The sequence below is a fragment of the Nyctereutes procyonoides genome, unplaced genomic scaffold, assembly GCF_905146905.1.
Source record: "Nyctereutes procyonoides isolate TBG_1078 unplaced genomic scaffold, NYPRO_anot_genome, whole genome shotgun sequence".
Taxonomy (NCBI): Eukaryota; Metazoa; Chordata; class Mammalia; order Carnivora; family Canidae; genus Nyctereutes; species Nyctereutes procyonoides.
In genome coordinates, this window is record NW_026575052.1 from 73552624 (window position 1) to 73577824 (window position 25201).

At 35.1% G+C, this 25201-nt stretch overlaps 1 protein-coding gene across 2 annotated transcripts in view; it reads right to left on the reverse strand.

Moving 5' to 3' along the window:
- The window catches only part of PLXDC2 (plexin domain containing 2), a 455308-nt gene that overhangs the window by 148037 nt on the left and 282070 nt on the right, over nt 1-25201 (reverse strand). For both annotated transcript variants that reach the window (XM_055331385.1, XM_055331384.1), the window contains exon 5: nt 192-314. In XM_055331385.1, coding sequence (XP_055187360.1) covers nt 192-314 — 123 coding nt within the window. The remainder of the gene's footprint in view (nt 1-191; nt 315-25201) is intronic.

The window sequence follows — 25201 nt, forward strand, 5'->3', positions numbered from 1 at the left end:
ACGAGTGACTTTTGACCATATATTTCAATATACATATTATAGTTACAGTGTAATATTTGTCATCACAAGGTATTTGCATTAAGCATTTTATAATCCAGTTTACCAAAAAAGGTTACAAAATATTAATATGAATCTGATGATCAATGTTTAAAATTACACATTCAGTAAGGAATAGGCTAACCAATACATACCATTATCAAAATATCTGACTGTTGAATTTCTGGATACACTGGGATCAAAATTTGCCATTAAAGGTGCTATGTACTGTGTGGCTGTTAGCATTCGATGTACAACTTCTCCGGTGTATATGAAACCTGTCATTGCAAAAACAGGAAATACGTTAAGGAAAATCCCAGATAAAATTTTAATTATAATACCTCCAACTTAATTGTAGTCACATTTTGAAAATAAATATATAGTAGCTACAAAAAGGAACATAATTAATGTCTTAATGTCCAATCAACAATAGTCAGGTCTGGATTAAGCAACAAAAGTCTCATAATTCTGTAGTACCTCACAGACTGGTAAATCAGAAATCTAGAATGTGTACAATTTTAATTGTGGGAAAAGTGGCTATTTTCTGGAAGAGATTATTAGGCTAAAAACCCTACTAGAGTATGGTAAGTAATTCAAATATTCAATCTGCCATTATTAATCTCTTGTTATTTTAACACTTGCTGAATATGCAAGTCCTTTTTACAAATGAATGCATCTTCATGACGTTTAATTGCATTTTCATGAAGTTTAATTGCATTTCCCAAACTGTAATCTCAGTTTGGGTCATTTTAGAATCCGCACATGGATACCTTTAACACTAAAATGCAGAAAATGTTCTGGACTTTACTTTCAAAATTGAAAGAATGTTAAACACCCATGGGAAAAGCTTGTACATTTCTGAGTTTTAATAAAAGTAGCATTCTATCAAGAAGAAAAATGTTACATGTTGCAGATAAAATGGCAAAACATTGATAATGCACAAATGCCTCTCTGTTTAGAGCGTTATCAATTGCAGCCTATTCTAGTGGTTGGATAACGAGAGAGAATTAACTATAAAGAACTTCATATTGAATTAACTTTCAATAGTTCCTATGTTACAACCCTATTCACTTCCAATTAGCTACACTGGCTTTATTTATTTTGTGGATTATCCATACAAAATTGTTAATCCCGCCCTGGCTTCTTGCCTCCAAAGTCTTTAGCTTTCTAAAAGGAGAGTCAGCTCAGAGAATGATAACTAATTTTAATATTAATCTAAGAAATGCAAAATTAGGGCAGCCCGGGTGGCTCAGCGGTTTAGCACCGCCTTCAGCCCAGGGCCTGAACCTGGAGGCCTGGGATCCAGTCCCACGTTGGGCTTCCTGCATGGGGCCTGGTTCTTCCTCTGCCTGTGTCTCTGCCTCTGTCTCTCTCTCTGTGTGTGTGTGTGTGTGTGTGACTCTCATGAATAAATAAATAAATTCTTTAAAAAAATGCAAAATTAAGAACGTATATGTAAACAGGCACACACACAGGCACACACACACTTAATACTATAAAATAAAACCCAAAACAAATTATTTGTGATAATGCAATTGTAATGTAATGTTTAGGCAATCACAGGCTTACTAAACACCTAGGACTACTATAGATCATTTTTCTATTTTCATAAGAATTAATGAATAAAAGAAGCATGATTTTTAAAAACCACAAAATTGTGGTAAAGCTTCTGTGACCTTACTTTATGGTCTGAATAAAGCTTTTATTGGTGTATTGTGGTCTTATAATTTCAGATTTTCAGTTATAATTTCTAGGTAAGTTATTAGAAATTTAAATCTGCAGTTATTTACTTTGAAATGAATTTCTTTCTTTTTTTAGCAGTGTCTTCTTTCCCTTGATTTGCTTTTCATTTTTCATCAAGGGCATAATTGAATTTTACCTATTCACCTTTAAAAGTATATTTTTTAACTAGTGAAATCTTTACCATGTATTTTAATCATTGATTATATCTTGTTTCTCAAATGGCAAGTAATATCTTTTAAGATAAATTCCCTATATCTTGGAGCAGAATTTTGTACATTTGCAATTTCACATAGCTCAGGTGTACTAAAAGATGGTAAGATAGGGTGATAAAGTCACTGTTTTTATTTTATTTCCCTGTAAATTTTCAGAATCACCATCAATGTTCAAAGCCAATTATTACATCCTTAAAATTATCAAGATGAAGAATAACTACTTTTCAGGACCTACGATTTATTTTTCTTCTTTCATCAGCATGCCTTTATAATTTCACCATTAAGGTGGCTACAAAAATCCTGTAAGGAAAAGATTAAATTATACTCTGAGAATGTTCTGTGAGGGACCGTGGCTCTGGATAGTTATTTATCTATTCTCCATGTACTAACAGAAGAAATTTCATTTGATTTAAAGAAGAATGGGGGGGGGCAGCAATTCATGGCAGTATGATAACTGTGAATCAATATAGAATTAATTTTCCAAGGCAAGACTAAGAAAAGCAGCAGCAATTCCCAGGAAGACAGAATTGCAAAATGCAGGACCACTAATGATTTCAGATACCTAATTCTTAACTCCTTAACTGCTGCTTCCTTTCATCAGGAAAAAGTTTTTCAGAATTATAATTTCTGAAATTTCAAAGATGAACTCTCACATTGTTCCCAAGGAAGTAAGTAAAAATAGGGAAGAATCTGTGAATATGTAAAAACTATAATTATAATTCTTGATTCTTCTATGATTGTGACATTAAAATAAATTATTATTGCTGTTACTGTAAGTAGTACAGTTGCTACAGCTACTATGAACAAAGAATAGCTACCATAACTTCAAACATAGCTGCCCCTGCTCTTGATCTATCGCCACTATTACCACTGTCACCACCCAGAATAATGTGAAAAATAACCCAAGGATGAAAAAAAAAAACCTTATTCCACAATATGAGTTTAATTTTGTGAATTCTGAGAACACTTGCTTGTTTTCCTTAGCCAATTTTGCAAGCCAACTCCTAGTTCTTGGTGACCCACGAGTGAAATGCCTCATGGGGATGGGTTCTACTTAGTCTCATCACATTTCTAAATTTCGAAAACGTCATTTCAGCAGTGGCTAATAATTGAGTGAGAGAGAAACCTCATAGGCCTGCTGAGGGCAGGGAAGTGTGATTAGGTGTTGAATAAGAACCAGCTGTGCAAATTTAAGAGTCCTTTTGTGAAGCAAAACTTTTCCAAAGCTTCAAAGGCACTTAGAGCTGTCCCAGACCTATTTAGACATTTATCTCCTTTCTTGAGCTTTTTGGGGCATGCTCAGTTGTAGAGAAAAACATGTATTTCGTTTTTCTGGTTGTTTACATTTTGGAGGAATTCAAACAAAATATATATTTTTTATTTTTTTCAAGCTTCTTTGTAGCCATGTGAAGGGCTAATCATAAAATATCTCCTTTGATCACTACATGCCTCTTATCGAAAATGAGTTCGAGGAAGGAACAAGCCATTTTCTCTGTGAAAATTCTAATACCTATACTCTAGAGCACAGTCATAGTGACCTCAAATCCTATTTTGGCCTCTGTTTAATCAGTAAATTCTACAGATAGGCTTACATTTGATTCCTCTATTGCAATTCACAAGTGAGACTTTAATCAGTAGGTGAGTGACATATGATTACAGAATTTATTTAATGATACAAGGAAATTATACCCTAGTGGTGTGACTTAATTACTTGACATCTTTGAGCCTCAGTTCTTTCATCTGATAAATGGGGGAGTAATCATTGGGCTGTTGTGACAGCTGAACAAGTTGACACATATGAAAAGCACTTAAAAACAGTGTTTAAGATAAAAATTTGCAGGAAATAGCAAACACTTAAATTTCCTCTAATTTTTACCTCTTGAAGTCTTTTGTGTCTAATGTATACTAGTTGATTGGATTGAAACTGGGAGCTTTATATGACTTCAAAATTGTGCTTCATACCCAAATGGTATGATATGAGTTTCTTTTTGTTATTCCAGTTTGGATTAAGGTATGCCATGGACTCTAACTACAGGGCAACATATAATTAAAAAACTTTAATGTCTAAAGTTCTACATTTGAGATATCTTCCCTTCCCTGCCGTTCTGATGGAGTAGGTGCCTTGTAAAAATAGTAACAACCTATTGGTTGCAAATGGTTGTTTCATTTAACTGGATGTGTCAGAGTAATAAAGGCTATAATTGCCTGTGAAACATTCTATGAAACTTTAATGTGTAAAAGGGCTACATAAAATATTTTATTTCCTCACTTTTCAGTTGATATTTTTGACCCCAGAGGAGAGGTTGGAGCTAATGTATATGCCTACAGGGCACTGAAAATTAATACTTAAATGCTCCCTTTAAAGTACAAACGACTGGTGTATGTCACTGTTGTCACCTGTGTGATGTGTCTACCATGATCCCTACATGCTAATCAAATAGCTCTGAAATTTATGGTCCTCGTTCCATGAGGATTTAGAGAACAGATTCCTCATACTGACCCCTCGCTAACTTTATATATGATCTGTTCCCTTTCTATTCATGAAAACCTGAGTTATTTCACTGGGTGATGGTTGCAGGTATTGTTTTGTCAAATTGCTCAGTATTTGTGGCAGACAACTGGCTGGAAGCAACCAAGTGAAATCTGAGTATAATTCAACTTACATTATGTACAAATGGCATTTTATGAATCATGATACATTCTCCCATGCTATAAACTACCCCCTTTCAAACAAATACTTGTTTGTAGTTAAGTCAGCCTTTTAAACAAAGCCATATGTGGCAGCAATTGCTAATTTGAAAATTAACTTGTGGTAAGTTATCTGGTAATGTAACTGTCTGCCAGCTGCAACTGTACAATGACAGGTTTCATGTAACAGGCTCCCTCTGGACAAAATTGTTGCTCATAGACCTCAAGGTTCACTGTGAGGATACTGGTTTGTACATGCAACCTAGATGGTTAAAGAAAAAAAGAAAAAGATAAAACTGCATTTCTGAGGTTCACGTGAGCTTACTAACTACTGGCTCCTGGGAAGTAACCTTAATATTGTTACTCACCAAATATTTTCTCTTTAAAATACCAACCAGCTGTGAAGGCGAAATATATCAAATATATTTTCTATAATAAAAATTTTAAATATATATGTTAAAATATATCACATCTCCTAAACTCCTTTATTCCACTGGCTTAAGGCACCACAGGGAATTGCAGATCACAACGAAACCATCCATTGGGGGAAAAAAAAGCAACAAGGGACAATTTGGTTATTGGCTGCAAATTATGTTCACAAAATTACCAACATAAAGCTTTATGTTGACTATTTAAAGTGCCTCTCTCCAACTCCAGAAGGAAAGGGCAGGAACCAGAATTGCACAGATGAGGAGGAAGAGAGACAAAAGTCTTTAATTTCTTTCATTTTCATTTTGAACTGCTAACAAAATGGTAGCCTATGGTTCTTGCTTTCTCCATATTGGTTCTGAAATAAATCAATGTGACTTATTCTTATCTCAGGTTAATTCCTAATGGTTATTGTCAACAGCCCTTCCTCCCCCTCCTCCAAATGCTTCTGATTATGTAGGATTTCAGAGATGAGTCCATGCACACTGCAGATAGTGAATGACACTCCCTGTTGTGTAGTGCATAGACTTCATGGCTTTTCATGGAAGCACTGATTGCTCTTGTTTGGTTGAGAATCAAGTTCATCCCCTCTATTCAGATTGATCCAGGTAATATTTCAAAAACCTTACTTCTATGTGGGGAAGAATGAGAGGATTGCTTTGTTTTTTTATTTTATTTTATTTTTAATTTTCAAATTTTATTTAAATTCAATTAGCCAATATATAATACATCATTTGTTTCAGATATAGTGTTCAATAATTTATCAGTTGTGTATAACACCCAGTGCTCATTACATCCCATGCTCTCCTTAATACCTATCACCCAGTTACCCCAACTCCCAAACCCCCCTCCATCAAACCTTAGTTTATTTTCTATAGTTCAGAGTCTCTCATGGTTCTTCTCATTGCTTTGAATTATTTATGCTTCCAGACTGGGGATTGAGGGATCCTGCTGTCAAATGCTGGTCTCACATGTGACACCAAGTTATAGCTGGGAGTTAGTCCCTAGCACCTGAGGTTTGCTTAATATTGGGATATGCTGCTCCATGTTTGCAAACCCTCTATCTTAAGTCCCACCTGGTCTCTTGGATCCTGCTCTCTGTGGGTAATCTTTCTAGAAAACAAAAGCTTGGTTTCCTAACCTATGAATATCAGCTGCCCCTGGAATTTCTGCCCATTTACGGAGACCTAGGTAACCCCTTTGGGAAACTACCAAGGATGGCCCTAAGTTACCAGCTGGTCTTCCATCTGGCTCCAACTTGCTCTAGAGAGGGGAGTTCATGCCCTGCTGTGGCTTTCACTTCATCCTCAGTATGTCCCATTACTATGGAGAATAGTAAAAACTGTCTCATCCTTTTCAAAGTACTGAACAACTATCCTTGAAATCCTTTTTTAAATGACAAGCAACAGCCCTGGAAGCAAGATGATCAAATGTAACAAGATGCCGTATTCGGGTAGGGAACTTTTTTCTTCCTGATCATACCATACTGTACTTACTGAGTAATCTGTAATACTTCCTATCTTACTTTAAAAATCAGGTAAATTTAAAGTAAAAATATCACATAAAGGAGTATACCTCCTTGGGATTCTCACCAAGAATTGTGACCTATCCAGCCTACAGTTGACAAAACAAATTTTATTCCACGGTTTTAAAATTATAACTATGCTTTCCCACCTCCATACTTCCAAAGGTGATTTTGTTTCCCATCCTTGTTTAGACATTCCTAGGAGATATGGATACAGTTTTACCAGAATCGTTCCAAGTCATGTCATAAAAAGTCTTGAGTGTACTGATGATGTCTTCATTATCCTTCCCTTTTCAGTGCAAGAGAAATGCCATTCATCTAGACAAGAAAGAAGCTATAAAAGGGAGTAGAAGAGCTTTGCTTTCTCAAAGACCGCCATCTGCATTGTACCAAATCAAGGTTCTAAACCAAGGACTTGCTCCTTTGTAGCATAACTAAAGTATTGTTGCCAATTATTGCCTCAGATGGTTTTGATTTTAATGCCTAAGCATTTAACTTCTAGATCCAATCTAGTATCATATATACACTGTTTAGTTAGATGATACATAAATAGTTTATGTATATGGATATGTATATAATACACATGCAGTGTGAGTGTGTGTGTGTGTTGTGTGTGTGTGTGTGTGTGTGTGTGTATTTCCCTCCATGAGGAGTCAAAGTGGACTGGACCAGCCTGGGTTTGAGTTCATCCTTTACAAGCTGTATGATCTCATGTCATCACTTATTCTTGCTGAGTTGCAATTTCTTCTGTAAAATTAGGTTAAAATCAATCCCTTCTAAAAAACACTGCTGTGTGCAGTGAAGAAAGACTATAGAAATGTAGCTGCAGTTCTACGACTCAAGATGTATATTTGGAGTATCTGTAATGCCCTGTGACATCCTTTCAAAATCAGAGTTCTGTGGAGGCTCCCTCTGCAGCTACACTGATTACTTTCCTCATCCGCTCTTGATCCCTGCAGCCCTGTGGTCAGGTTCAAACTGTGATACTTCCAACCTCCTTGAGACATGTGCCCTTTTACAGCCTCAGAATTGTGATCACAACTACTTTTTCTCAGAAGTGTTAGTAGTCTGGTCCGTTAAGAAGATGAATTGTCAGTGAGAGGGACAAAATAACCTTAACAAAAGAGCACTGACCCAATTGTATATTCATATTATACTTCACACTTTGTAGTTTCGATATGTCCTACAGTTTTAACATTCAAAACATTAGATGTCCAAAGAAAAACTCACACATTTGAGAAAAGAAAGGAATTTATGCATTTGGTTTTGTTTTTAATTTTTATTTTGCTTTTTTACATACATATGTATGTACATATATATATAGACATTTTATATTATATATTTATATATTTTATAATTATATATTATATTAAATTATGTTATACATGTAATGAGAGCTAGTGGAACTCAGCACTATAGCTAAGTATTTTACTTCTTGGTTGCTAAGAACTAACCTGATATATTGACAGGAATTGGCTTTCAACATGGCCAAGGAAAACGAGTGCGTATTCTCTGAATTAGCAAAATGAAACACGGGTTTTGCAACCTGGGCTATTCTTATATTATTGTCTCTCTTGAGAGGGAGAGGTAATCTTAGAGTATGTAGATTTGTAAATCAATATAAAATGTATATTGGATATCTTCAAATCAGAGGCAGGATAAAATCCTTAATCCCAGTTAATAATCCAGTTAGTTTACCTCTTCTAAAAGAATTTCAGAGATGTTTTTACTCATTTTTCCGATCCAGATGCACCCAACCCATCAATATCTTGGTTCATACCATCTAGATTGAGCTTTCCAAAAGTTCATTTTTTTCAAAGATATAATGTATTCTTCTATAAAATTTATCAGGTCTATTACAGGAAACACTCTAGTTACTGAAAGCAGTGAGAGACTGAAAGCAGCCCTCAGATCTTTCTACATCCATGCCTTACATTTCTTTTGCAATTCTCAGCCTTATGCTAAATGAATAAGCAAACAGGCAAAAAAAATAAGTTTATTCAGGGCCATCTCTACCTAGTGTTGACTCAGGGGAGAGTTCATTAGAATATATATTCTTCTAGTACAGTTATTATACACAATTACTTGCATTCATTCATTTGGTACATGGTCATTGAGGCCAAAAAGAATAGGATGTGGTTAGTTACTACCATTTATCTCACAAATTAGATTATAATTCAAGTGTAAGAGATTCTACTTCCTATAATTTTACTGTGAAAAAATTTGAATAGATTTATTTTGATCAAAATATGAACTAAGTATTTTTCTTGACCTTGGGAGTCTTTGCAAGGGGTATTTAGTTTTAAAAATTCTTAAATACATATTCAAATATTCATACACATTAAAATATGGATATTTTGTGATGTTCAACTAATTTCTACTTGTTTATATATGACCATGTATATAAATGGTTTCAAAAATAAATGTTAAAAGATAAAATTCAAATAATGCATATAATATATGCTTATGCATTTATGAATAATAAGCAATATGTGTCAGTTTATTTATCATGTAGACTAAAAGATACAGAACAAAGCACAAATATGATCTTTAAAATGTACTGCTAACTACTTTCATACATTTTTTTACATATCATTTCCTTCTTTTGTTTTATCATTTTTATACTTTATGTTTGCATCCCTAAAGATGATTAGTTTTGCATGTTTATACTTAACTGGCTTGTATTGTAAGTATTTTTCTGAAACCTTTTATTTTTGTTTAATCTACATCCTTAGGGAATCATCCCTGTTGTACATATGCTGTATTTCATTCATTTTTCACTGCTGTATCATATTCCACCTTAAAAAAATCCCACAATTAATTTATCCAATCAACTTTTGAGGACATTCGCATTATCTCAATTTTTTGCCATTTTAAATTGTGTTATTGTTTAAAAATTCTACATGTGCCCTGGTTCACATATGGAAAGTTTTATTGTATAAACCTAGAAGCTATATGGTTAGATCATAGGGCATACACATGTGGAAGTTTACAAGATAATGCTGAATTGTTTTTGGAAGTAATTACACCAATCAACACATCTATTTATATGACTTAAGTAAAATTATTTGATTTCATTGATTAATTACACTACTCAACCCTAAAGTTGGGTCGTAATGAAATTGAATATTCTTTTCAGAAGCTCATTTGCCATTGAAGTTTCCTTTCTGTGCAGTGTCTGAATAATTCTTTGCCTTTTCATTATTGATTTCTAGGACTTGCTTTATAGCTTTCCAAAAAAATTCTGGATATTACATATGGCTTCTGCTTTTTGTGCATTCTTAAAATGTTTCCTTAATCTTAAGTTATTAAAATAGTCTTCCTTATTCTAATGATATATGTATCATATATATATATATTCTTCTTCATTCTTTAAATATTTTATAAATTTACCTATCTCATTATTTCCTCCACCTAATATTATTTTTGAAGGGATAAAACATGGGTCAATTGGTGTTTTTTTCTCTACAGGGATAGCCCATCACCACATTTTAGAAATTTCATCCTTTCCTTACTGACCTGCAATTATCACCTTTTTTAAAGATTTTATTTATTTATTCATGAGAGAGAGAGAGAGAGACAGAGAGAGAGGCAGAGACACAGTCAGAGGGAGAAGCAGCCTCCATGCAGGGAGCCCAACGTGGGACTCGATCCCAAGTCCCCAGAATCATGCCCTGAGCCAAAGGCAGACACTCAACCGCTGATCCACCCAGGCATCCCTGAAGTTATCAATTTAATCATAAATCTAGTTTTTATAAATCTATGTGACTAAATCTATAAATCTATGGGATTTGTATTCCAATCAACTGGTCTGTTTGTTAATCCCCGTGCAGATGCCACAATATTTTATTATTATGAGTTCACCATACATGGTGAATCAAGAACATGGAGAATCAACTATCTCTATTTTCCTTTAAGAATATGTGGCTATCAAAAAAAAAATAGAATATGTGACTATACTTGGTCTTTCACTCTTTCATATACATACTTCTGGGATTTGTTTATCAAGATACACACACCCACACACACACAAAAGTAAAATAGCAGCATTGGATTTTGACTGAAATTGCAAATTTCAATTTAATTTGAAATTTTAAGTAAGTTTAGGAGGAATTCATTCCCTTTGATTTTGAGTCTCCTAATCATTAAACATGGTATGTGTGTGTGTGTTTGTGTGTGTATGTGTATGTGTGTGTATATATATATATGTATATATATTTGCAAGCATTCTAGATATCTTTCACTATATTTAATTGATTTTAATTATTTTTTTCAAAAGTGTCATGCACATCATTTTTAGATATATTCCGATTTACTTAGTGTTTTCTGAAGATATTATTATTAAAAACTATTTTCAATCATATTTTCTAAAAGTTTGTGGTGGCATTCAGAAACACAATTGTCTTTGCATATTGAGTTTATATGAAGCCATCTTACTCAACTCCAGAACTAATACTCACAATTCATCTGTACATTTTGTACAAATTCAGCTTTCATTTACTGACAATCATATCATTAGAAAATAATGTGAATGTTTTTTCTCTCCAATCCTTATATCTTATTTTCTTTTTCACTAGCTATTTATTGTATATTGTTTTAATGTAGGAGCAATAAACTTATTTTAAGATAGATATCTAAATGATAAATTGAAATATGTAGAACACGGAAGAAATATAATTAAGAATCGAACTAAAACAGCTATCACAAAGATATTTCATAAGACCGAAAAAATATTTTGTAAAACATTTAGATGAAATGTCACTGCTGAAGAATAACAATTCCAATTATTTCTCCTTTCTATTCCTTCTTCTTTCTAGAGAATTCCCTCAACACCTTAGATAGAAACAGATACATTTCTCTCAAGCCATTAATCGGTAGGTATCTGAACACCTTACTTCTCTTGCTACTTCATTAGAGATGCCATTTTCTCCCATTTCTTTCTTAAGATTTTTACTTCAATTAAACCTTCACATCTGATTATATAACCAAGGTAAAGTAGTAGGAAATGTTATTCATAAAAGTGGCTCATTTGTTTCCCAATTTTCAGTGGCTTTGGCCAGAACAACCTTTACTGGGACAGGCAGAAATGAGTATGTAGCAAACAAAGGCTGGCAACAGAACTACAACTCTGGGACTCTTAGGTTAACTGGCACGACCAGCAGAAAAAGACCTTCCAAGTGCAGCTGTAACATTTTATTGCCTCCCAGGGAAAATTAAAGAGATTTTTAGATACTTTTTTCCCCCAACACCTTCACATTTATATCTGACAAAAAGGCTCTGGGGGGCAAAACGAGCATATTTTAGGATGAAAAGAGGAGCTTCTCAAAGGGGACTGTGGGAAAGCATGGAAGGTAGACTGTAATTGGTAACCTGGTTTTCTAACATATTAGCCTTTGTGAAGAGCAGTGAGAGCCAGTATCTCAAATGCACTTTTGTAAAACTGCTTCAAACTAATCAGAACTGAAGGGATACATTTTTTTTAAAATTTCACTTTATGTCTGCTAAGGCAGAGAATAGAAGGGTTGACCATGCTGGGAAGAATTCTTTCCCTGGACATTCATTTGCAGTTCCTGTTCGGTGTGAGTGGAGCAGTTGAGGTGGCTGCAGGTAGAATTTGGCCTCAGTGACATAACCCAGCAGTAACAGTGCCTCACATATATGTCCAAAGCTCAGTGAAACCAGGGCAAGCCTGTATTCCATCAGACACCAGTGCTAAAGCAGTACCTTTTTACATTTTTAAAAATAAAAACTAATAACACGTTAAACTTCCCCCAAATTCGGGCTACAGAAGGCACGGGGAGACATAAAATTTAGTTGGTTGCATTGTTCAGGTTTCAACGTTTCCTTTTTCATACATTGCCCTTGTCGGAGACCATATGCAGGTACTTGATGACAATTAGCTCTCTCTCTCATACTTAAACCTCCCCTCAGGAAAAATCTGATGAGTTATTATGTATTATGGTATGAGTGGAAAATAATCTTTACCATGTTATGGTAAAAATAGTCCCCTCTCAGGAGTATTTATATGTTATTAAGAAAGACCTAAAATAAAAAAAAATAAAAAAATAAAAAAAAAGAAAGACCTAAAATAATGGTCCTCTCCTAGTGTTACCCACAAAGGGATGAAATCCCCCCAGTAAGTGTCCACTTACTGATGACTTTAAGTAGAGGGTGAGCACAGGTCCCCCCAACCCCATAGCATCTTGTGAAGGCTACGGGCTAAACTCATATGAACTTGGGTCACCACAGCCCTTCAGGTGGCTGTTACCATCCTCCCTCAGCTCTGCTGTGGCCATTGGCTCCGGATCAATGGCTTTACAAAAAAATTTAAAAAAAATTAAAGGATCCCAATTTCATTAGATAAAGTCATTCCAGAGACACTCCTGTATGACAAAAGGGTGCTAACATTTTTTTTTCGCATTGTAGATTTGTTTTATCTCCTTATTAGATAAGCTGGGAAGGATAGGTGGGTCAATTTACTCATTTTTGTATATACTGCTTAGCTTGGCTTGGCAAACTGGCGGCCATATAAGTATTAAATTGTGTTTCGAGAGTGGAAATAGTCCCCATACACAGCTCAATATATGAAGCACTGCCTGTTTTGGCCACTGCACCCCATCCCCTGCATCTCCTCCACATAAACCCTGTGATTCAGTCACTCATGGCTCTCTGCGGGTGCCAGGCGTTTTTATGCACTTTCACATGCTGCATTTTTTCTGCCTGAAATACACTTTCTTCCTTCTGTGCCCTGAAAAATCCTATTCATTTTTCAAACTTCAATTTAAACGTCTCCTCTTGTGTGAAGCCTTCTTTTATCCTCTCCAACCCCGGAAAATCTGATTACACCCTTTAGGCTTCCATCCCTGTGCTCATCCTGACTTCTATTACAGGTCTTACCAAAACCCATTTACAGTTGTTTATTTTCTCATTCACCCCCTGGTCCATTCCCCCTCTCTTATCATCTGTTACAAATCCTAGAGGACACAGATCATAACTTTCCCGTGTTTGTGCCTCAACACAGAGTCTGGAGGTCATGCATGTACTTGTCTGATTTGCTAGCAATTACTGAGTGCTTTGTATGTTTGAGGGATTCCATGAGGCAGTGAGGCCAGAGGTGGGAGATGGCCTTCCCTGACCTCCCAGGGAGTGGTGTGTGATGAGGCTGGAGAGCAACAGATGGTGGGAGGCCATGCCAGCCAGAGCCTGGGTTTAAGAAGGTAAGGGAACACACCAAAGGGTTGAAGCAGAGGCTTCATGTGACAAGACTGACTGCACTCAAAGAACATTCTGGTACATGCCACATTCATGAGAGAGTTTATTTCCAGAGAAGAAGAGTGGAGAACTCATGGAGAAGGGTACATAGTAAAATTCAACTGTGTCTGTTTTACCCTCCAACTTTCAAATTGGCTAACGGGTACCCAGAGTTTTCTACATTATCTATCTATCATCTATCTATCTATCTATCTATCTATCTATCTATCTATCTATCTATCTATCATCTATCTATTATCTATCTATCTATCTATCTATCTATCTATCTATCTATCTATCTATCATCTCTCCTTTTTTGGTATAGCTGCAATATTTCAAAACCATGTAAAGTTTATTCAGGCAGAGTGTAGACAAACAGCCAGGAGGACATACTTAAAATAGGGTGAAGAGTTAGCTGCCTATTTCAATAGTTTGTGGAAAGATGGAACAGGCTTACATGAAGAGTGAGGTGGCCAGAAGTAGACCCATCAGAGGGGTTTTCTGAAGTAAATTACTGTCCAGATGTTTTACTGGTGAGGAGGGAGTCAAATGGAAGATGATGGCGCCAGTTCCTAAGATGGGGAGACTGGTGGAGGAAAAGCCAAATTTCGGCTTCACAGCTGGTCTCAGAATACAAGTGTACAAATAGTCCAATGTCATATCTGTCACTCATACACAACAGGAAGTACCACAACAAAAATCAGTCTTCTGGCTGATTCCCATCACAGATCTTCCCCTGTTGAGTCACTTGTTTTTGAATTAAGCCCTGGGCACTGAAGCAGGAATGATGCAGATTCCTCTGATAGATCTGAACCATTTCAAGGCTTGCAAATGGGAGGGATTACCTGCTAATTTAACCATAAAACTGGATTTGCAGCTCTACCCCAGATAAGGTGAGGCTGCATGGACACACATAGATAAAATATTCTCCAGGGAACTATAAAAGTCACTTCTAGGGTCACTTATTCCATTTTTAACTTGCCATCTGTGGTCCAAAGAAAACTTGAAGTAGAGCCAGGTATATATATATGTTATATATATATACATATATAACATATAACATATATTATGCATTATAAATGCATTATATTCCTGCTGATAATGTATTTGTCTGCAACATTAGTATTTCACAAGTACTATGTAAGGATACATAGCAAATACATTCCATGATAAAGATTTTCTTTCCAACTTTCACACAGACCTTTCTTTGGAATAAGCTAAGGCAGCATAAGTATTGACATAATGTTAAATAAATAACATTATGTTAAAATATAAATGTAAAAGGCAATGAAATCAGTATATTTCAAAAGCTATAAAATAGAACTATATAAATGTTATACTCTGACAGAGATCTTATTCTGAGGGCCCCCAACCTAAAACAGATGAACAAATATGAGAGCCTAAAAAACTAAAAAGGTCATTAAAGTTCCCCACAGGCTATTGTCCCACCAAATCAGGAGTAATGGAGAGAAAAACAGAGTCAAAATGCAGGAAGAATTACTTTTTCAATAAAAAAATAATAAAGTTTATTGGAAGAGCAGATGAGCTATTTAAAATCCAAAATCAGGACAGGGGAATGGCGAACACTAAAAGAGAATCTGAACTTTTTTTGTTTTCCTGAGTGAGCCATTTAAGTTTATATATCTCCATACTGTTCAGTAACTGAAAGACTCAGAGACTATCAAATAAGATTCAAGTGATGATCAGAATGTTGTGACGGGGTGTTAGAAAACATGTAAAGGTGTATGTGAGGATCTGTGAACTTTCTATATAGCAAATTCTTCTCAGATTCTTTGCCCTCTGGGAAAGTTAACTTTGTTATGAGAAAGGGTAACTCGTGAGATTGGCACTCTGGGATCTCATGGAAAGTTTACAAAAGCATTTGGTTGTTCATTCTTTTTTTAAAGAATCGTGGAAAGAACACCTAACACAAGATCTAGCCTCTTAAGTTTTTAAGTGCAGAATACAGTATTATTAACTGTAAGCATTTCATATAAGCAGATCTCTTGAGCTTATGTCCTTTGGACAGCAACTCCCCCAGTTCCCATCACCCAGTTCCCGGCAGCCACCATTCTACTCTCTACCTCTACGAGTTTGATTATTTGGATACCTCATATAAGTGGAATCATGCAATATCTGTCCTTCTATGACTAGCTTATTTGACCTGACATAAAGTCCTTCAAGGTACATCCATGTTGTTGCATATGGTAGGGCTTCCTTCTTTTGAGGGCTAATACTCCCTCAAAGGGCTAAAACTCCCTCTTTTTCCTAAAGAAAAAGTGACTTTTTCTTTATCCACTCATCTATTGACACTTAGGTTGTTTCTAATCTTCACTGTTGTGGATAATTCTGCAATGAACACGGGAGTGCAAATATATCCCTGAGATTCTAATTTCAACCCCTTTGGATAAATACTCAAAAGTGAGATTGCTGGACCATATGGTACTATTTTTGTTTGTTTGTTTTTTTGAGGAAACTCCACACCGTTTTCCATAGTGGTTGCACATTTTCATATTCTCACCAACAGTGTGCAAGGGTTCCAACTTTACTGCATTCTCTCCAACACCTGTTAGCTTTTATTTATTTATTTTTTTAATAAAAAGGAAGCCTAACAGATACGAGGTGATAGGTCATTGTGGTTTTGATTTGCATTTTTCTGATGATTAGGACTCTGCAGCATTTTTTCATGTACCTGTTGGCCATGCATGTGTCTTCTTTGGAGATATGTCTATTGAGGACCTTCGCCTATTTTTAAAATTGAGTTATTGTTATTTTGCTGTTGATTTGTATGAATTCCTTAGAGATTTTGGATATTAACTCTTTACCAGATAGGCAGCTTGCAAATATTTTCTCCCATTCTGTAGGTTGTCTTTTCATATTAATGATGGTTTCAATTACTGCACAGAAGCTTTTTAGTTTGATGTATAGTTGACCCTTGAACAATGAGGAGGTGAGGGGCACTTACCCCACCAACCCGCCAATGCAGTTGAGAATCCACATAACACTTGGATAGCTTAACTACTAATTGCCTACTGTTGACTAGAGGCCTTATTGATAATTGATAATATAAACAATTAACACATATATAGTATATACTATATTCTTAAAATAAAATTAGCTAGAGAAAGATATCATTAAGAATATCATAAGAGAAATTCTACAGCAGCTGGTTTCAAAGAGTACTGGTCAGACATGGGGATACTATCAGGCCAACCCAGTTGGCTCATAAGAAAGAACACTGATGTAGCTCCATTGTCCAAGCAGAATCTAATGCTTGGGATGGCAGCCTTGATTCTCTCGTTGTTTGTTACCTGGTTGTTCTTCATAGGAATGTTGAAGTCCACTCTCAGGATGACCTGCTTCCCCTTCACATCTAGCTTGTCAGAGTCAGCTTGTTAGAAAGCAACATCTTGGCAACACAGCAACAGTGAGACTGAGAGCTCAAACAGCAAAGGAGAAGGTGGCCAGTATGTGCTAGAATTGCATGAGGAATGCCGAGAGCAGTACGGACTACTAGTACGGACATTTTAAAAATGTTAATTCTTCCAATCCATGAATGCATGATGTCTTTCCATTTATTTGTAGCTTCTTCAACTTCTTTAATCATTGTTTTGCAGTTTTTAGTATACAAGTCTTTTCACCTCATTGGTTACATTTATTCCTAAGTATTTTTTTTCAGTGCTATTATAAATGGTATCATTTCTCTTTTCTTTTCAGATAATTTGTTTTTAGTGTATAGAAACACTACTAGTATTTGTTTTTTTTAATTTTTAAAGATTTTTTATTTATTCATTTGAAAGAGAGAGAAAGTGCAAGTGAGAGCACAATCAAGGGGCAGAGATAGGGAGAGAGAGAAGCAGACTCTCCACTGAGCAGGGAGGCTGATTCAGGGCTCCATTCTGGGACTCCAGGGATCATGATCTGAGCCAAAGGCGTATGCTTAGCCTACTGAGCCATGCAGGTGCCCCAACACTACTAGTGTTGGTATGTTGACTTTATATTCTGCAACTTTACTTAATTCGTTGATTAGTTCTAATAGGTTTTTTTGAGTGTGACATCCTTTAGGTTTTCAACGTATATAAGATTATGTCATCTTCAAACAGAGATAATTTTACTTCTGTCTTTCTAATTTGGAAACTTTTTATTTCTTTTTCTTGCTAAACAACCCTAGCTAGGAAATGTCACATTAATTGATTTTCATATATTGAACCATCCTTCCATCTCAGGGATAAATCCCATTTGGTAATGGTTTATGATTTTCTTAATGTGTTGTTGAATTTGGTTTGCTAGTATTATGTTGAGAATTTTTGCATCTATGCTAATCAGGAATCTTTTCTTGTAATAGCTTTGATATCATGGTAATGCTGGCTTTATATAAATTTGGAAGTATTTCCTCCTCTTCCATATTTTGGGAGAGATTGAGAAGAATTCATTTTAATTCTTAATTCTTTGGTAGAATTCACCTATGAAGATATATGGTCTGGTTTTTTTTGTTTGTTTTGTACAGGGAGTTTTTTTATTATTGATTCAAAAATAGTCTATAAATCAAAAATAATTTAATTATTAATTATAGATATGTTTAGATTTTCCATTTCTTCATGATCAGTCTCGGTAGGGTTTATGTTTAGAGGAATTTTTTCCTTTCTTCTAGGTTATCCAATTTGTTATCATATAATTGTTCACAGTAATATCTTATAATCCTCTTGAATTCTGTGACATAAGTTTTAGTGCCTTCTTTTTCATTTATGATTTTATTTATTTAAGTCATTTCTCTTTTTTTTCCTAGTTAGTCTAAGGGTTTCTCATTTTTGGTAATCTTTTTCAAAGGCCACCTCTTAGTTATGCTGATATCTCTATTGCTTTTATTTATTTTCTTTCTGCTCTAATTTTTATCATTTCCTTCCTTCTGCTAACCTTGAACTCAGCTTGTGATTTTTCTAGTTCCTTGAGATGTAAAGTTAGTTTATTTGATATCTTTTTAAAAGTACGTACTTCTACCGATAAACTTCCCTCTTAGTTTGCTTTTGCTACACCCCATTCCTTTGGTATGTTGTATTTTTGTTTTAGTTTGTCTCAAGATAATGTATAGTTTCCCTTTGATTTCTTGTCTGACTCATTAGTTGTCTGAGAATGTGTTTTTTAATTTCCACATATTGTGAATTTTCTGGTTTTCTTTTTTTCTATTAATTTCTAGTTTCTTCTTATTGTAGATGGAAATTATATTTGATACGATTTCAACCTTTTAAAATATATTAAGACTCCTTTTGTGGCCTAATATTTTATCTATCCTGGAGTACGTTCCATGTATACTTAAGAATATTGTGTGTTCTGCTGCTGTTGAGTAGGATATTCTGTATATATGTCTGTTAGGCTCATTTGGTCTGTAGTGTTATTTAAGTATACTATTTCTTTATTGATTTTCTGTCTCAATGTTGTTTCCATTATTGAATGTGGAGTATTAAAGTCTCTACTATTATTGTACTGCTGTCTATTTCTCTATTCACTTGGTCAATGTTTGCTTTTATATATTCAGGAGCTCTGATGTTGGGTCATATATATTTATACTGGTTTTATCTTCCTAATGTATTGACTCTTTTTATCATTATTTAATGTATTTTGTCTCTTGTTACAGTTTTTGACTTACAGTGTATTTTGTCTGATATAAATATCGCTGCCCCTTTTCTCTTTTGGTTACCAATTATGTGGAATATATTCTTCCATTCCTTTACTCTATATGTGTCCTTAAATCTAAAGCAAGTGTCTTGTAGATAGCAGGTAGTTGGATTTTTAAAATCTGTTCAGCCACTCTAAGCCTCTTGATTAGGGAATTTAACCTATTTACATTTAAAGTAATTATTGATAGAGAAGGACTTATTATTGATTTTGTTAATTATTTTCAGCTTTTCTTGTAGCTCTTTTGTTCATCTTCTCTTGTCTTGCTATCCACTTTGTATTTCATTGATTTTGTAATGATATGTGTTGTTTCCTTTCTCTTTTTCTTTTGTGTATCTTCTATTTTTGTGCTTTCCATTGAGTTTTCATAAAACATCCTAGAGTTTTAACAGTTGATTTCAAGATAACAACATCAATATTTAATCATTCTTAACCAGTTTTTAAAAATGAAATAAATATGTCTTTCTTGCAATGACTACAGCCTGATTCTTTACAATGTTTATTGACAAAACAAACATTTCACTTTAACATTTTTGGTTTAGCTTTTGAACTAAACTAAACCAGATGTTAGTTTATAAATGTGTATATTTTACTTGGAGAGCATCTATAGTACAAGTGAAATTTATTTTCTCTGAGTCTCAAGACAATTGTTTTCAAAGATCTAACACTGAGTAAAGAAATTGACTTGTTTTTAAAATTACAAAATATCCTAACATTAGTTGCTGGTGTAGGTAAAATAATTAATTCAATTTTTTATGTAATAGGATGATAAATTTCTTTTTAAAATGTCATAAGGAATTTACCATCAAGGTTTAAATGAATAAACTTATGTGAGAGAAATAGAAAACGATAGAAAGAATTATAAGGCATTTTATTTCTTATTCCATTGTGTGTAACTGAGGTTTACAAGTCTGTCACCCACGCTAAACTGAACATTCCTTTGCAGAAGGGAATGCATTTGTCACTATAACTTTTTTGCCTACTGCTCTGTATAGCATGTAACAGGTTCTCTGTAAATTTTGGCTGATGTTTCTTGTGTAACTAAGCAGGTGGGATGTAGGAGTGCCAACAACATTGACTCCATATCTGGTCTTCCATTCTGTTCTGCCCACACAATGTCCTCAGGGCTATGTGTTCCAGGCCCTGTGGAGTTAATGTCCTGACCAGAATGTAGGAAGGCTTGTTTTGATCTTCCTTAAAATGGTGCACAAAAGACTCCCCTTTAGATAACTAGTAGAGATAGATGACTGTTGTACAGAAAGTCCCACTTTACTTTTTAAAAGTATTTTGTTTATTTATTTGAGAGAGAGAGAACAAGTGAGGGGAGGGGCAAAGGGAGAAGCAGACTCCCTTGATCCTAGGACCCTGGGACCATGACCTGAACCAAAGGCAGACACATAACAAACTGAACCATCCAACTGACCCTGGGAGGCCTCATTTTAGATAACTGGTAGAGATCTCCTGGTGTGCAGATGGTGCCACTTTAGATAACTACCATGTGACCTCACCACCATACCCTTTGCTTTAGAAAACCTGGGGATTGAGATCCAGATTAGGTGGAGAGTGGAGAATAACCATGCCTGGATCATCTGCCCACCTGGTTCCCTTTATCCACCCCACCCCCCACTCCCCGTGGTAAGTTACCCTGAGTAAAACCGTGTAAATGGTATGGAGGGACTTGCTTTTTTTTCAGTCTTGAAGTGCCTTCTCAGTCTGAAGGATACATTATGGACCCTCCTCCACTTTCTAAGAGGAGTCACTAATAAAAATATATTTCAGTTTAGTTTTGGTAGAATTACACTCCTTTGCCAGGGAGTGACAGCATACAGAGAGCCCAGTGAGCAGCCGGAGGTGCCTGGAACAACCAGATATGAAGTGATAGGGAACCTAACATTGGCACTGAGAAGGGAAAGAAAGAAATGGGTAAAACAGAGTCTTTGGGGAAAAAAAGTGAGCAGAGCTGATCAAAAAGAAAAAATAAAACCAAAGTAACTAAAAAATGTAGATTCTGCAAAACTGAAAGAAAAATGTAAATATTGATGCAAAAAGGAGCAAGGCTTAGGAGGAAAGACAATAATGATTCAATCTGGAAATTCCCAGGGGCCAGCCACCTGGAGGAACAGTGTGAAGGCAGGACCAGAGGCTGGGCATTCCAGTAGGCAGTGTGAAGAGGCAGGCTGGGGACAGGGATGCTGGGCCTAGCCTTCATGGTGGATGAGGATAAACATGGGAAGGAGCACAAGAGGCCAGAGAAAGAGGAAGTAAACCAGGGAAGATGTTGTCATGGGAATCCAAAGCGATGATGATTTCAAATGAAGAGGGATTTATAGTAAGAATGCCACCACTGAGGTAAAGAAATAGAAAATTTCTGATCAGGCCATTCCCTGTTATTGCTTATGAAAGATCCCAGGAAAGAGAGCTGATTTACAGGACAAGATGATAGTTAAACAGCTCCAAGTGGCATGGTCTGTCATTCGACTGCCCTTCTTGACCCAGCACTAATTTATCTGTGTAGTTTTCTCCCCAGGGTAGGGAAGATTAGATCTTCTATCCTGCATTGTTTTTCAGTTCCTTTCTGGAAGATCTTATCTCTCTTTCCCACTCCTGGGCAGCTCTTCTCTGCATAAATGGTAACTGTCAAAATCACACCTTCTCCAGCTTTCTGTTAAACACTTCTTCCAGAGCAATCTCCATCCCTGGCAGGCAGATGTCTCTCATTCTTTTTTTTTTTTTTTTGGTATACTTTTTTATTGGAGTTCAATTTGCCAACATATAGCATAACACCCAGTGCTCATCCTGTCAAGTGCCCCCCTCAGTGCCCATCACCCAGTCACCCCAAACCCCCACCTACCTCTCTTTCCATTACCCCTTGTTCATTTCCCAGAGTTAGGAGTCTCTCATGTTCTCTCACCCTCACTGATATTTCCCACTTATTTTCTCTCCTTTCCCCTTTAATCCCTTTCACTGTTTTTTATATTCCCTGTGTGAGTGAAACCATATGTTTGTCCTGCTCCGATTGACTTACTTCACTCAGCATAATACCCTCCAGTTCTATCTACGTCAAAGCAAATGGTGGGTATTCGTCATTTCTAATGGCTGAGTAATATTCCATTGTATATATAGACCACATCTTCTTTATCCATTCATCTTTTGATGGACACTGGGGCTTTTGAAATTTCATATGAGCTTTCAACTTTCCCACAGAACTGAGAATTTATGTAGATAGATGATAGATAGATAGATAGATGATAGATATAGATAGATAGATGATAGATGATAGATAGATAGATAGATAGATAGATAGATATAGTGTTTTTTTTTTGTTTCCTTTGCTAGACATATTGATTTTTCTTTGAAGAGGGAAGGATCTGACTCAGCATTTACTACATCTCTATGATGCTTGGGAAAGAAAACTGCTTTGCATAGTTCATTCATCCCTCCCACCTCTTAGCAATCTGAGAGTTGACTCAGGTCAGATGCAGTTTCAGGGAAAGGATACAGCAATGGAAAGATGAAGAAACTCCTGTCCTTCTGGAGGCTACTTTCAGTGTTTTAGAATTGTATTGACTACTTAAGGATCTTCCTAGTTCTAAAGATTTACTGCTCTAGGGTCACATCCTAATTATAGTAGTATTTAAAAAATATACTTAAATATTCTCCATTGAGATGATCTCATAATTATTTTCTATCTGAAAGAAAATATCAGAAAGATGATTTTCAAATAGAAAATCACTGATGACAATCATCATTAAGAAACTTGTAGACAAGGAGATATTTTCTCAGAAAAAATCATCAAACTGATCTAATTCTTTAGAGCTAAGCTTACAAATACTGGGGCAGAACATCCTAGAAGAGGAAAGACTCTGGTATAATGAGCTTTTAATGTTTTCAGTGTATCACTGGAAATATAATTTAATATATCAGCCTAAGAGAGAAGCTGATTTTTCACTCAAGGAGTAACAACCTCCAACATGCTCAAGTTGCCAATTTGTATGTAGTGATTTAAAATCACTATATGACAGTAACTCTTATTAAAGGCAGCAATATGGTACCTTATAAAAACTGATGACATACTGTCATTGACAAAATGCCTCAAACTCAATAGCTATTGCTAAATACATCTGGAAAATAGGAGACTGAAATATATCATAATAGTAAGATTAACTAGTGTAAGAAAAAAGTTTGGAGAATGTGATATTTTATTTCATAAAGACAAAGAAATACAAATATTGTAACATCCCTGAAGGTATGGGTTAGCATTTCAAGTCATTGTGGATGGAAGTCCTCTTCTTCTTCTTTTTTTTTTTAAACTAGGCAATTTATTATCCCAGGATTAGGAAAGGTTCAAATTTCTCTCTTTCTCCTTCAGAAAATGATCAAGATATTTGTTGATCTCAGTTCTGATCTGATCTTTCCATTCTTTATATAAATAAACACAAAAGAAATCCTCAATACACAGAACTTCCTCATGGTTGCCTTACAAAATCTTTAAAAAATCTCCAGCAATCTTTTTAGCCCTCAGCATTTTTTTCTCCATATATGATCTATCCATCTATGATCTAAGCATCTATCACAAACTTGATATCCAATGAATATTTCTAAAAACAAAACACAACAACAAAACAAAACACACACAAAATAGGTTCTGGGGATCTACTGTACAACGTAGGGCTTATAATTAAAATACTGTATTGTCTACACAGAAAAAACTGGTGGTTGCCAGAGGGGAGGTGGGTGTAGGGAATGGGCAAAATAGGTGAAGGGGATTAAAGGGTACAAACTTTCAGTCATAAAATAAATAACTCACAGAGATGAAAAGTGCAGCATAGGGAATATAATTAATATTGTAATAATGTTGTATGGTGGCAGATGGTGACTATATTTATCATGTACATGCTGAGTAATGAATAGAATTGTAGAATCATTACGGTGTACACCCAAAATAAATGGGATACTATGTCAACTATACTTCCATAATACATATTTTTAAAAAGATAAATAAGGATTAGGGATATAATGTAAAATATGACTCTGGTTATATACTGGTCTATGGTATATTTGAAAGGTGTTAAGAGTGTAATCCTAAGACTTCTTATCACTAGTAAAAAACTTTTTTTCTTTTTGTTTCACTTTATTTTTTATCCATATGAGATGATGGATATTAACTGAACTCATTGTGGCAGTCAGTTCACAATATATGTAAAGTAGAATCTTAAACATACACAGTGCCACATGCCAATTACATTTCAATAAAACTAGGGTAAAAAATACTGCACTGTAAACTTAAAAATTTGCTAATAGGGTAGATCTTCTGTTAAGTGTTTTTACCAAAAAAGGAAAGAAAAAAACAATAAATGAATGAGAGGAAATTTAGGTGATGGATATGTTTCTGGCTTTGATTGTGGTGACAATTTCATGGATGACTTTATTTTCCAACTCATCAAGTTACATTCATTCAATATCTATAGCTTTAGGATGAGTCACATACTTGGAAGGTTCTAAAGGAAAAAGATTAAAAGACTGGGAATGAATGATAATTTGGAAGGATATCAAATAACATAATTTGTTAATGAGGTTTCCTCCATTTTTAATATTGATACTACCCTAAATACACTCTTTTCAAACACTGATTAACTGGTATGAC